Consider the following 13,052-nt stretch of genomic DNA (forward strand, 5'->3'; position numbering starts at 1 on the left):
GCCAGGAATTCTGCTCTGTGCTTTCCCGGAACCATGGAATCTAATTCTCACAACGACCTTGGGAGTCAGTACTACCATAAGACATAAAGAGGCTTCCATCCAACTCGGTGTCTGGCAGATAAGAAACACAGCGAATACTTGCTATACTGGAATGATCCCCATTTTATAGATGGGAAAACTGAGGCTTTGCAAGGTTGGAAGCATAATAACTTATAAAGCTCTCAAAGATTTGAACCCTGGTTTGTCTGTTTCCATACGTGACCACTGCCTCCAGAGTCTTCCTCACCTAGGCCAGCTCCTTCCTCCCCTCCATCTCCTCCTCCTCTCCCTAGGCTCGGCCTCCTGACATTTTAGAGAGGGAGGCCATGGGCCTTTATCTTGCAGCTGCAGTGCCCAGGTCCTGCAGGGAAGCTCCCTCTGACCTTCTGGTTTCTTCCCTCTGCAGCTGTGTGCACTTTGCATGTGAGGCCACTGACTGTCCGGAGCTGGCCGTGGAGAACGCCTCTCTCAACTGCTCCAGCAGCGACCGCTATCATGGTGCCCAGTGCACTGTGAGCTGCCGGACGGGCTATGTGCTCCAGATACGGAGGGATGACGAGCTGATCAAGAGCCAGGTGTGTGCAGGTGCTGGGCCCGCAGCTCCTCTCCACCTGGAAAGGCTGACTGGGTGCTAAATATGCTCCCTGCTGGATCTCCAGCATTTAAAACGGTGCTGCCACATAGTAGATGCTCAGTAAACATGGGGTGATTGACAAGGCTCTGAGCTGTTGCCTGGGAGAAGGGTGTGTCCCCATACCTGGGACGCCCTCTGCCACCACTCACTGTGTTCACCTCTGCCTTCCAGACAGGACCCAGTGTCACAGTGACCTGCACCGAGGGCAAGTGGAACAAGCAGGTGGCGTGTGAGCCCGTGGACTGTGGCGTCCCAGACCAACATCACGTCTATGCTGCCTCCTTCTCCTGCCTCGAGGGCACCACCTTTGGCAGCAAATGCTCCTTCCAGTGTCGCCACCCAGCGCAGTTGAAAGGTACAGAGGGCCCTCTGGCTGGGCTCGCCCTGCTTCCTGGGTGGGAAGCCCAGTGGCCGCTTCTGCTTCCAGGCTCCCCTCCTGGGTCTCAGACACCAGGCCTTGGGTGGATTTTATCCATCTCCTGATTTCTCTCCACCAAGTGCACTGATGTAAACATCCCTGTTGGGCAGTTAAGGGAAAATCAAGGTGTGGACAAGTATGGCAATGGAATCCCCTCTAAGATCTTGCAAGTTTTGTAAAAATAAAGGGAAAGAGGGAGGAAAAGACGATTCAGAGAGTAACATCTGGAAGGGATGTGACTAGTGCTCTGGATATGGTGAGGGCCCAGTAAGCCTAAGAGGTCAGTATTAGTACTATTCCCACTGTCACAGAGGAGGAAATTGTCCAAGGCCCCCTCATTCATGGCGGGATTCACCTTGGAGCCCAGGTCTCATCTTTCTCCAGAGCCAACTGCCACCCTTAGGAAAGACCGGCTGGGGAGAGGAGCGGGTGCAGGAGGAGGCGATTACTGGCCTCTCCTGGGCTGGATAAGACATCATCAGGCAACCTGAAGAAGAGGCCATGTTTGGAAGGAGTGAGAGGCTGGGTATCCTAGGATTAAAAGGGCTCTTCGAGCTCATAGGAATAACCGATGATTGGGAAGATGGGAAACTGAAGTCCAGCGAGAGGAAGGAAGGAATTTGTGCAAAATCACAGAGCAGGTTAGCCGCATTATTAGGATACATGCTCTTGGCTTCCAGCCGAGTGTTGGATTTGACATTGTACCCAGTCCTCAGAGGGGCCAGGACCCTCTCCTTTGCTTGGTTTATTGGAGGAAACATTGCCCCTTTATCAGAGGCCATTTGGGGTCCATCTGTAGAGTGTGCGAGAGTAGACTTCTGTGGGGTATGAGGGCTTGGAGGGAGATCTATAAATTCTCTTAAACTTAGATATAATGTGTACTATTAAGTCTCAGGCATTTTGACGATCAGAGAGGGTCAATCGTTTCCCCAAATTTTCAAGGGGATACCTAGCTTCAAAAGACTAGTGGACTTGAGTGCTTGGAAGGCAGTGGCCATGTGTGTAATTCCTTTGAACATTGCTGTCAGCGAACCCAGGGCCTGTACACAGTGAGACTCCATAAAGTACATTGAGTGGATGGCTGGATGAATTGATGACGGTAACACCACAGAAAATATTTAAGCATGAATGAAAGACACAGCATTCTCACTAAACTGCCCCAAATGAAAAGCAGGGAACGTTTTGAAGATGAATTCCTTAGGTCCCCTCATTTTTAACCCAAGAAGACTTGAATCAAAAAGCTATAGACAGTTCTTTTGAGTACTAAGAAGATTTGACCTGAGAAAGGTGACAAGACCAGTAGAAATGGTAAACCTCTGTCATTCAGGCTGCCTGAGCCCTTCTCTTGGCCCCATTTGCCCAGATGTGGGGTAGATTCCTAACTTCCGGCTGGGAAATCACACATGTCAATCAGAGGCTCCTGGGGATGGGAGGTGCATATATTGTCATTGATCAGTGGTTCTCAACCTTCCTAATGCCACGACCCTTTAATACAGTTCCTCATGTTGTGGTGACCCCCAATTTCATTGTTACAAATTGAACATAATTAAAGCATAGTGATTAATCACAAAAACAATATGTAATTATATATGTGTTTTCCGATGGTCTTAGGCGACCCCTGTGAAAGGGTCATTCGACCCCCAAAGGGGTCTCGACCCACAGGTTGAGAACCGCTGGTCATTGATCATTATACCCCTCATTGTGGCTAATGATAATTCTTCATCAAAGGGATTCAGACCCGCCTGCTGTTGCGTCTGTGCTGACATGGGAGGGGCAGGGGCTGTGCTGTGCACATGAGGCCCCAGAAAGACCATCGTGTTGATCGTGGTGGATCCCGACTTTGCCCTTCCCTTCAGAATGCAGGGAAGCATCTCCCCAGCGGCCACACTGACCCACTAGGACCCATGGTCACTTAGCATCAGCTGGTGCTGAAACTCCAGGGGTGACCCTCTGCTTGGAGCTGCTGGCAGCAAGGCCAGGCAGAGGCCCTGCCATCTCTCTCTTTAGCTTGCTCATGTCTCATGGGGTAAAGAGTTGATCTGAACAACTTCCCCCCATTATTTTGTTTGCTTCCCTTTCTTCCCTCCCTCCGTTTGTTGTTCCTTTCCCTGCAATATAGTTTAAGCAAAGAGAGCATTGGCTTTAGAATTAAATGGACCAGGATTCTAGGGGGTTCTGTTCCAATTGTTTGATCTTAGGTGAGCAGTTTCCCATTGCTCAGCTCAATACCCTCGTTTGTAAAATAGGCTAAAGAATGCCCAGCAAAGGGCCAGGTTGGGGAGTGAAAGAGGTAGCAGGTGTAAAATGCCAGAGCGGAGAACATGCTTGGGAAATACTCATCTTCTCCAAGAGTCACCCTTGTGAGGACTTGTGCAGAGGCTACCCCCTCTCCTCTCTGTCCCGGGGGACTGAGTCCTGACAGCTGGGCAACAGGCTCCACCCTCCTTGCTTCTCCCAGGACCTGGAGGTGAGTGTCCCGGGAAGCACAGCTACCACCCAGGACAAGCAGCCAAGTGCACCTGGGAATCTGTGTGACACAGGTAGCACCACACACCCACTTGCCCCTTATGTTCCAGGTGAATTTTTCTTGCCTTTCACTGAGATTCCAAGCCCTCTTCAAGATGTGTGCCACCTATCTCAGGAGCCCACACCTTAGAATCACTGTGCCAAGGTCCTTCCTTTATCCAATTAACACTAGACAGACAGTATCATACTCACAGAACCTACAGAAATGCATGAGGGGAAAAATATTCTCAAGTTAAAAAAACACAAAACTTCAAAATCAAAATCATGAGTGCTCTATGGAATGGCTAAAACTGCAACATAATTTACATCACCTCAACTCAACTAGGTTGGGTATACTTGAAACTGACTATGGAGTGGGGTGTCTACAGTGAGCGTGCCCTCATCCTACAAAACTCTTTTTAAAAGACTTGCTTTCTGTTCTGGCTCTTGTTGCCTTTTCTATCCCAGTTTTGCCTCTCTAACCTCAGATTTAAAAGTCGGTCTATCCACCAGTTTCTGTAAGATACCCCATGATACCATCGAGCACCTTGACGGGACTGGGTTGGTTGGACAGGGAGACTGGCCACGCCCTACAGTGCCCAGCATTAACCTTCTCGCCTGCTCTCAGCATTTTGATCCACGCCTTGCCCTCTCCCTTCAGAATCCTGCCACAGCTTCCCTCCCTCTAGGAATTCCAATTTCTCTCTCCTTTCTCGGGCAAAGACCCTTCCATCTTTTTCTGAAGCAGATAGCCAGGCTCTGGAGGGTTCAGCTTTATCCCATGGTTCTCATCTGGCACCTTCCCACAATCCAGGTCACCTCTTAAGAGGAACTTTCCTACACTTCCTAAGATGTTTAATTTTATCACCCTAGTATTCTGAAGAGAGCAGAGTTGAGGGTGTCATGGGTCCACACCACGACTGTGCTCTTTGTACTTCTTCTGCTGCTTCTACTGTGACTTCTGTTTCTTACCAAGAAAAATAAAACAATCTCTTCCCAGTGCCACCAGCACCAGCCTTTGGCTAACACAGCCGACTGCATGTTTATTTGTCCTCACTAGCTGCAGTTTTCTCAAAACAATATAGTAGCCAGTATATGGCCTTTCACATCCTAAAATGTTCGAGCTGGGTAAGAATTCAAAGAAGCTCTGGTCTAGGGCCAAATAGGTTAGTTGACTAGTTCAAGGTCACAGGTAGATTCATAATACTTCATGCACTTAACAAATGGAGATTGAAGACCTACTGTGTGCTTGGCACTAGCTATGTTCCAGAAATAAAAGAATGAAGAGGGTGTATTCCCTGCCCTTAGGATGTGGGCCGTACCAACACCATGTATGTACCATGAACCTGACCTTGGATCTCCCAGCCCTCCTTCCTTGAATATGCTCTAGGTTAATTTTAATCTCAAAGGCACTTCCAAAGAGATTTGGTCTTCTGCATATTCTTTTTAATCCTATCTAATAAAAGACAAAAAGGGTAATTGACCGTACCTTCACTACGCTTCCCATTGGCTAATCAGCAAGATATGCAAATTAACCACCACACAGCTGAAGCGAGCAGGAGGTTTGCTTGCTCCAGTGATGGAGGAAACCAAGATTCCCCGCCTGCCGCGGCCCGGCTCTAAACTCTGAAAGCAACAAAGTTTCAATTATAGAAGCTAAACCCCAGATACCTGTTTTCAGCCGGCCGTGGCCACAGAGCCAGCTCTCAGTTCCAGTGACGGCAACAAAGTTTCAATTATAGAAGGTAAATAAATCCCAGAATAAAAAAAAGAAAGAAAAAAAGGAGAGACTGGGAGCTTCAGTTGCTGGCCAGCCTGAAAACGGCCCTCAGCCCCTTACCCAGGCTGGCCAGGCACCCAAGCGGGACCCCCACCCTGATCTGGGACACCCTTCAGGGCAAACCAGCCGGCCCCCACCTGTGTACCAGGCCTCTATCCTATATAATAAAAGGGTAATATGCACACTGACCCTAACAGCAGAAAGACTGGGAATGACTGGTCACTATGACACACACTGACCACCACAGGGGGCAGACGCTCAATGCAGGAGCTGCCCTCTGGTGGTCAGTGCGCTCCCACATGGGGGAGCTCTGCTCAGCCACAAGCCAGGCTGATGGCTGCCAGTACAGCGGTGGTGGTGGGAGCCTCTCCTGCCTCCTCAGCAGTGCTAAGGATGTCCGACTGCAGCTTAGGTCTGCTCCCCACTGGCAAGTGGACATCCCCCGAGGGCTGCCGGGCTGCCAGAGGGATGTCTGATTGCCAGCTTAGGCCCAATCCCCTGGGGAGCAGGCCTAAGCCAGCAGATGGTCATCCCCCGAGGGGTCCCAGACTGTGAGAGGGCACAGGCTGGGCTGAGGGACCCCCCCCCCCGAGTGCACAAATTTTTGTGCACCAGGCCTCTAGTAAAATAATAAAAACACATCGCTTTTGACACTGTTTATAATTACTTTAATACTCATTAGAGATTGAAACTTCCTCAGGCACATTTGTAGATAGGCCAAGCAAATGTCTACCCTCTTGACTTTAAATGATGAACAGAGGAAGGTCAGGGTCACAGAACTGTTTGGAAGCCAATCTCTGACATCAGCACTCTTCCCCCTGCAGGGAAAGCCAGGCTTCACGCAGTGTCCTTCACACAGTGTCCTTCACGCAGTGTCCTTCACGCAGTGTCCTTCACCCAGTGTCCTTCACCCAGTGTCCTTCACGCAGTGTCCTTCACACAGTGTCCTTCACCCAGTGTCCTTCACCCAGTGTCCTTCACGCAGTGTCCTTCACCCAGTGCTCTTCACGCAGTGTCCTTCACCCAGTGTCCTTCACCCAGTGCCCTTCACGCAGTGTCCTTCACCCAGTGTCCTTCACCCAGTGCCCTTCACGCAGTGTCCTTCACCCAGTGTCCTTCACCCAGTGTCCTTCACGCAGTGTCTTCACCCAGTGTCCTTCACCCAGTGTTTTTCAGCTAGTGTTGCCCTAGGGATCTCAGGCAGGGGAAGGAGAAAGGGAGGTGTGGAAGTGAGGGTAGCATCAGGGGTCTCTTCTAAAGCCAGTTACTGCTGTGGGCAGCCAGCGCTCATCCTTCTGAGGAGCGAGGGTAGAATATTCGCTCTGCAGCTCTGGAAGCCAGCCTGTGAATCCACCACCTCCATCCCTGGTTGAGTGCTACTTACAGGGTCCTTGACACCGTAGGACTGTGAACTTGCCCTGCGTGCAGGCAGAACACCCACCCATGCCCATGAGAAAGGGCCTCTGCATAGATATAGTAGAGTTTCAGGTACAGTAAACACCCTTCAGAGTAGAGAGGTCAGGGCCCAGGGATGCAGGCAGGGCATGTGCAGCCTGTGTCATACCCTACTTTTTTCAAAGCCACATGCACAGGAGCGGCCGCAGCTGAGCATGGAAACACCGATGCTGCACAGCTCCCTGTCTGCCTCTCCTGGGCTGTGTTTGATGTGGGTGGGGGCATGTCCATGGTCCTGAATCACCAGGCCCTGCTTTAGCGGGCTCCTTCCTTTGACCATGGTGCAGAGTTAACGCCTGTTTACCCTGTCCCAGAATTCACATTCCTGGTTTGCATTTTTTCTCTTCTGATTAACATTTTGCAGTTTTGTGTTATCTTGGCCACAAAGGAACCACACCATCCATTTCACAATTTTGATTTGCATAGCAGATGTGGGATACTGTTAAGAGTCCCAACACTTTCTTCACAGATATTTTATCCTCCTTGGGGAATATAGAGAGGGTGCTCTCCGCAGATCTTTGATAACGCCTCTTCCTCCCAAACGTTTGCTATGTGTGGGTACCCCACGCCACTGCCCCAAGCACAGAGGCAATGCAGGAAGCCCAATGAATCCTCCTTCCATACCCCTCATGCCTTTTAGTTAATGTAGAAAAAGCTGTGGTTTGTTTTTGCAGCATCACAGTTTATTGACGTGGGGTCCTCTGGGGTTTACAGACACTAAATTATCTGTGCTCACCAGATGATTCACACTGACAATGACAGGAAGGAGGGGAGCAGAGGAGCCTACATACAATTGCACAGGACTCTCTCTTCCTCCTCCCTGCTTGCTTTCTCTCATAGGACTCAATGCTTTCATCACACCAGAAAAGTTACTTCTGGTATAACTTACGGTGTTCCTCCCCATCCAAGGAGAGTATAAGCTCCCAGAGGGCAGGGTTTGAGGCTTCTTTTTTAAGTTGTGTCCACTGCTCTGTTGGTAGCTGGCATATAGTGAGCGCTATGTAGATGCTTATTGAATAAATGAAAGCTTCTGTGCAATTCACAGAGTCCTTTCAGATCTAATGCAGGCAGAGGGTTAGGAGGGAGGAAAGGGAGGGAGGGAGGGAGGAAATAAGGAGTTTGATACCATTTTCTGGACACTTTTCATAAATGTTGTTTCATTGTATCTTCTCATCACCAGGAAGGGCAGGAGCAATTGTTTTCTCTCTGTAGATGGGATATTGGGGTTTGCCTCTCAGAATAGCTAATAAGGGCTCTGCTGAGCATATAGGGCCAACTCCCCATTAAAAACAATAACCATCTTGTAGTGACACAACATTGGTTTTGAAGGGCAGTTTCACTAACTGTGAGAACTTAGTTAGGTCACTTCCCTCTCCGAGTCTCTGTTTCCAAATAGGAAGTGTCAGACTAGGAGCAGTGCTTAAGAACACAGGAGATTACACATCAGAGCGGTCGGCACGTAGTAACCTCAGCTCAGACCCTGTCACTCCGCCCTCCCCGCTTCAGATCAGACCTTCCGACCTCCAAATCCCAGAGCCTCGGTGCTCCCCGCCCTGCTGTCAACACTGTTCAGTAATACCCCAGAGGAGGAGAGTGTGATTGAGAAACCCAAGTGCTGGGTCCATCTCTAATTGTCCTGGGGAGGCTTGGGGCAGGCTGTGCTGATAATATACGACCTGGCAGGGAGATGCTGGACTCCCCAGTTGCACTTTTATTTGCAACGTCTCCATCCAGCCAGCTTCCGGGTGGCCGTCAGCACGGCGGGCAGAGCTGGCACGGGCTGCGGGGGGTGTGCTGCTCTCCCGCCTGCTCTGGCAGGACATCAGGAACATTGGGGACGGAGAGAGTCAGACCTTCAGATCCCACGATGCTGTCACTACCAGGCACAAGGGGAGCGGGATGAACAGGGCGCAGGGCCCGGTGCGGAGCCGCAGCTCGAGGTCACGTGGCACACTGGGTCAAAGCCCTCAGTAGACTCGGCAGGAGCTTACTCTGCCAGTTATTAGGAGGCAAAGCCTTCCAACCCTGGGCTCAGAGGTCCACCTGGCAAAGCAAAACGGGGGGGAGGTCTCTTTCCTGTGCAGAAAAAAGGTCCAGGAGTGGCAGTCAGGAGCCTTGAATCTCAATTCACGGTGGACACGGATAAGTCACCCCCCAAGCTGGGCTCCTTCTGAGCGGCTCTCTCCATCTCCCAAGGTTCCCGGTTGTAAGTGTAAGGGTCTGGCATTACACGTGGAAGACCCTCTGGTTCTTCAGGTTGGCATAAATCCAGGCAGCCCATGAATTAGCTTGACTGTCAGACCCCGTCGGCTAACCCTGCCTGTCTGTTGTTTCCAGGCAACAACAGCCTCCTGACCTGCATGGAGGACGGGCTGTGGTCCTTCCCGGAGGCCCTGTGCGAGCTCATGTGTCTGGCTCCGCCCCCGGTGCCCAATGCAGACCTGCAGACAGCCAGGTGCCGAGAGAACAAGCACAAGGTGGGCTCTTTCTGCAAGTACAAGTGCAAGCCTGGATACCATGTGCCCGGCACCTCTCGGAAGTCAAAGAAGTAAGTGGGGCAGGTTCTGGGGAGCAGCAGAGCTGAGTCTGCTGTCTGATTAGAAGCAAGGGTTCCTTTCTTTGCTGGAGGCAAAACCCCTTCTGCGTTAAGGGAATCTTGAAGGACATTGTGAATACCTGCCTACTGGCTGTGTGACTTCATGCAAGTGACTTCCCTTCTCTGGGCCTCTATTTTTCAACAAGAAGATGAAGGCGATAATAAGAGTTCCCCATAGGATGGTGGGCAGAATAAATGAGGATGTGTATGTAAAGTGCTTGCCACATGTCTGGCACATAGTAATTGTTCAATAAATGGTGGGTTTAACGTCATCAGTGTCAGCACCAATCAGAGAGCTCGGGAAGGAAGGGAGAAGACGGGGACTAGTAAGGCTTGGATTTTCTTTTCCTTTTTTTAAACTAATTTTAATTTTAATTTTTTTTTAATCCTCACCAGAGGATATGCTTTTTTCATTGATTTGAGAGGGGGCGGGGGTGAAGAGAGAGAAACATAGATCAGTTACCTCTCATATGTGCCCCAATGGGGATCAAACTCACAACCTAGGCATGTGCCCTGACTGGGAATTGAACCCATGACCTTTTGGTGCAAGGGACAATGTGCCAAGCAACTAAACCACCCAGCCGGGCTTGGATTTTATTTCAGTTCATATGTATCTGTGACAAAATCTGAAACTCCAGCTCATTCCTGTTAAAGGAGTTCTATGGATGAATTTTCCTTAATCCCTACACACGCCCCCTCTCAAGCCCACAGGACAGGTAGGGAACCAGGAATGGAAACGTAGCTGGCCTCAGAGACACCTGGGAGTTTGGGTAGATCATGGCTCTAGCGATTTGGTCCTTGAGATGCCTCTTCTTTTATCTCTTCCCTGAAGGCGTGCCTTCAAGACTCAGTGCACCCAAGACGGCAGCTGGCAGGAGGGAGCCTGTGTTCCTGTGACATGTGACCCGCCTCCACCGAAGTTCCACGGGCTCTACCAGTGCACAGACGGCTTCCAGTTCAACAGCGAGTGTCGGATCAGGTGTGAAGACAGTGATTCCGCCCAGGTAAGACTCCTTGACCTTAAGATCAATACTCGGGTCCACCTCCTGTCTGCTTACTCAAAACCAGCCTGTAGTTCAAGAACCACTTCCTCCAGGGGACTCTCTCCAGATGCCAGGTGTGTGCAGTAGCAGCATCACCAGTGCAGAGGTTAAGAAATTGGATTCGAATGCCCTTTGTAACCTCTCTGAGCCTTGTTTTCTTCCCTGCAATGCCATATTGTATTTGTTCTGAGATCCTTAGCTCTGAAAATACTTTAGTATTGGAACCCTGACGAAGGAAATCATATATGCAATCCCAGCGTATGAATTTGATCAAAGGGAAGTGACTCTAATAGGAGTGACCAAGGCTGTTTGGCCAACTGTCTGCCACCATCATCATGACATTGGTCCCTGAAGTATTTAAAGTCAGAAGACTCTTCAAACATAAAGAGAAAGGGAACCATATTTAGACTAAAGGTGCAGTTTTGAGAAAACTTCAGAAAAAAGAAGAGAAGGAGATGGCAGGGATTGGATTTTATTTAGTCCACTTGTAATCGAGAGGAAGTCTAACATCCTGCCGGCCTCTGCTGGAGTTCTGTGAATTAATTGCCCTTAATCCTTACACATACCTCCCCTACACCCCCCAGGAAGACAGGTAGGGAGTCAAGAATGGGAAAGAAATGAGAGGCCAAGCTAGCTCCAAAGAAGACCAAAGTCTATAAGGAATTCCACCTTCATAGACCCAACCTGTTAGGGCCGAACCCCAAGCCCCGTGTCTCCCAGGCGTGCAAGGGTATTCATCCAGGTGAGGCCAGTGTCCTGCCACCTGGGCCCAGTGCAGGTTCCACCTCCAGCCAGTCCTCACGAGTCTTTATTGTTGGCCACCAAATACCAGGCACTGCCAAACCACCATCCTCCCCTCCGCCAAGCCATTACCAAGCCCAACCCATTCTCCCTCCAAGACATCCTAAGTCCTCCTCTATCTCCAGTGCCTCCACCCTAACGTAGGCCACCACCACCTCTTTCCTGGGCCACCAGGAAGCTCCCTGGTTACCTCCCTGCGCCTGTGCCCTGGCCTCTCCACTGTTCCTCCACGTTTCAGCCAGAGTGGTTTGTTTGGAGCATAAATCTGATCATGACGGCTCCCCTGCTTAAAGGCTGGTGAACCAGCAACTCCCATTTCCCTCAGGATTCAACCCTAACTCCTCAGGGTGGCATTCAAGACCTTTCCTCTATCACCAGTAAGAATGACCTCCCCTCTGCCATCTCTCACCCTTTCCAGCTGCCTCACTAACCACCTTTGACGATTCAGCTCAGGACCCCCTCCTCCAGGGACCCTGCCTTGATGTCCCTGGCACTGCTGGGCTCAGTGCCCTTCTCAGGGTCCTCCTTCACAGCACTGGACACACTGCACTGAAATCCATGTTATGCTCCCACCTCACCTCCCCGCCCCACCTCCCACCCCAGGCTGGGAAATGTTTTCAGCACTGGGGACAGTGCCAGGCACCTAGTAGGGGCTTGGGAAATGACAGGGCAGGGCAGAGCGCTGCTGGGAACATCCAGGCCAATCACCTCATTTTCCAGTTCAGAGAACTGAGACTCAGAGAAGTCACTCAACCACCCAAGGTGACACAGCGGGGATCAGTGGAGTCAGAATCAGAACCCAGGTCCCCCCAACTGTGGACGGACTGAATTCAGTAGGCACTCCCTGAAGATCCTTGGTAGTGTCCACTGAGGGATGTGTGTGCCGAGTCATTCCCATCCTTGACTTCCAGGGAAGCAGAAGCCGGGGCTGGCACAGGCTAAGGCCAGAGATTACCACGGCCTCACGCAGGCCGATCAACTTCCCTCTCGCTCCCTTACATAAAACTGTTGCTGACCGTTACCCCGACTACTGAGCCAAATAATATTCTGGCCGCGGTCATGTTATCAAACTGAAACCCAGTCTGCCTGGGGCTTGCCAAGTACCTTTCATGGCCAGTTTGTACTTAAAGGAGAGGGAAATGTAGATGTATCAGACGACTCAAGCAGTTCAGTTTGGCAGCAGGCGGAGAGGCTAGACGCAAAGGAGCAGGGTATGGCTTGTCGGCTCAAAGAATGAGGGAGCGCCTGCCAAATGGGCTCCTAATACAATTGACGTTTCTGGTTTGTACTGCAAATGAATTTCCTCTGCCCTCAGCCCCGGGGACTGGGAGCCAAATCTAGTATTCACCTCAGATCCCCTCTTGCTGCCTGTAAACGCGCAGAAACGTACGGCCGGGAGCATCTTAAACCCAATAGCTTGTACGAGCAGGAATTCTTGGCCTTCCAAACGAGTTCAGACCCTGGAGGAGAGGCCGGAGGCTGTCGTAGGGGAGATGCGTGTTCGCTCTCCCACTGCCACAAGAGCAAATTAACAAGTAAACCCTCCACTTGGTTGGTTCATTGGGAGCCAGGATGATGCTAGGCCTGGTGTCAGAGTTCAGATCCTGGTTCCACCACCTTACTAGCGGGGAGACTTGGGCAAGTTATTTAACTCACTAAGCTTCAGTTTCCTCAGACACAACATGCGGGTGGGGTCCATGAAAGCAGTGTATGTCTACGAGTATCCCCTGAAATGGTGCAGCACACCTGTGGCCCCTACCCAGCAGCCCTGGGTGTGGTGC

At 50.8% G+C, this 13,052-nt stretch overlaps 1 protein-coding gene across 1 annotated transcript in view; it reads left to right on the forward strand.

Moving 5' to 3' along the window:
- The window catches only part of LOC102426948 (pappalysin-1), a 299,588-nt gene that overhangs the window by 272,437 nt on the left and 14,099 nt on the right, over nt 1-13,052 (forward strand). Inside the window, exons 15-18 of the mRNA XM_006099368.2 lie at nt 446-614; nt 845-1,028; nt 9,169-9,379; nt 10,260-10,431. Coding sequence (XP_006099430.2) covers nt 446-614; nt 845-1,028; nt 9,169-9,379; nt 10,260-10,431 — 736 coding nt within the window. The remainder of the gene's footprint in view (nt 1-445; nt 615-844; nt 1,029-9,168; nt 9,380-10,259; nt 10,432-13,052) is intronic.

The sequence above is a fragment of the Myotis lucifugus genome, unplaced genomic scaffold (assembly GCF_000147115.1).
Source record: "Myotis lucifugus unplaced genomic scaffold, Myoluc2.0 scaffold_273, whole genome shotgun sequence".
Taxonomy (NCBI): domain Eukaryota; kingdom Metazoa; phylum Chordata; class Mammalia; order Chiroptera; family Vespertilionidae; genus Myotis; species Myotis lucifugus.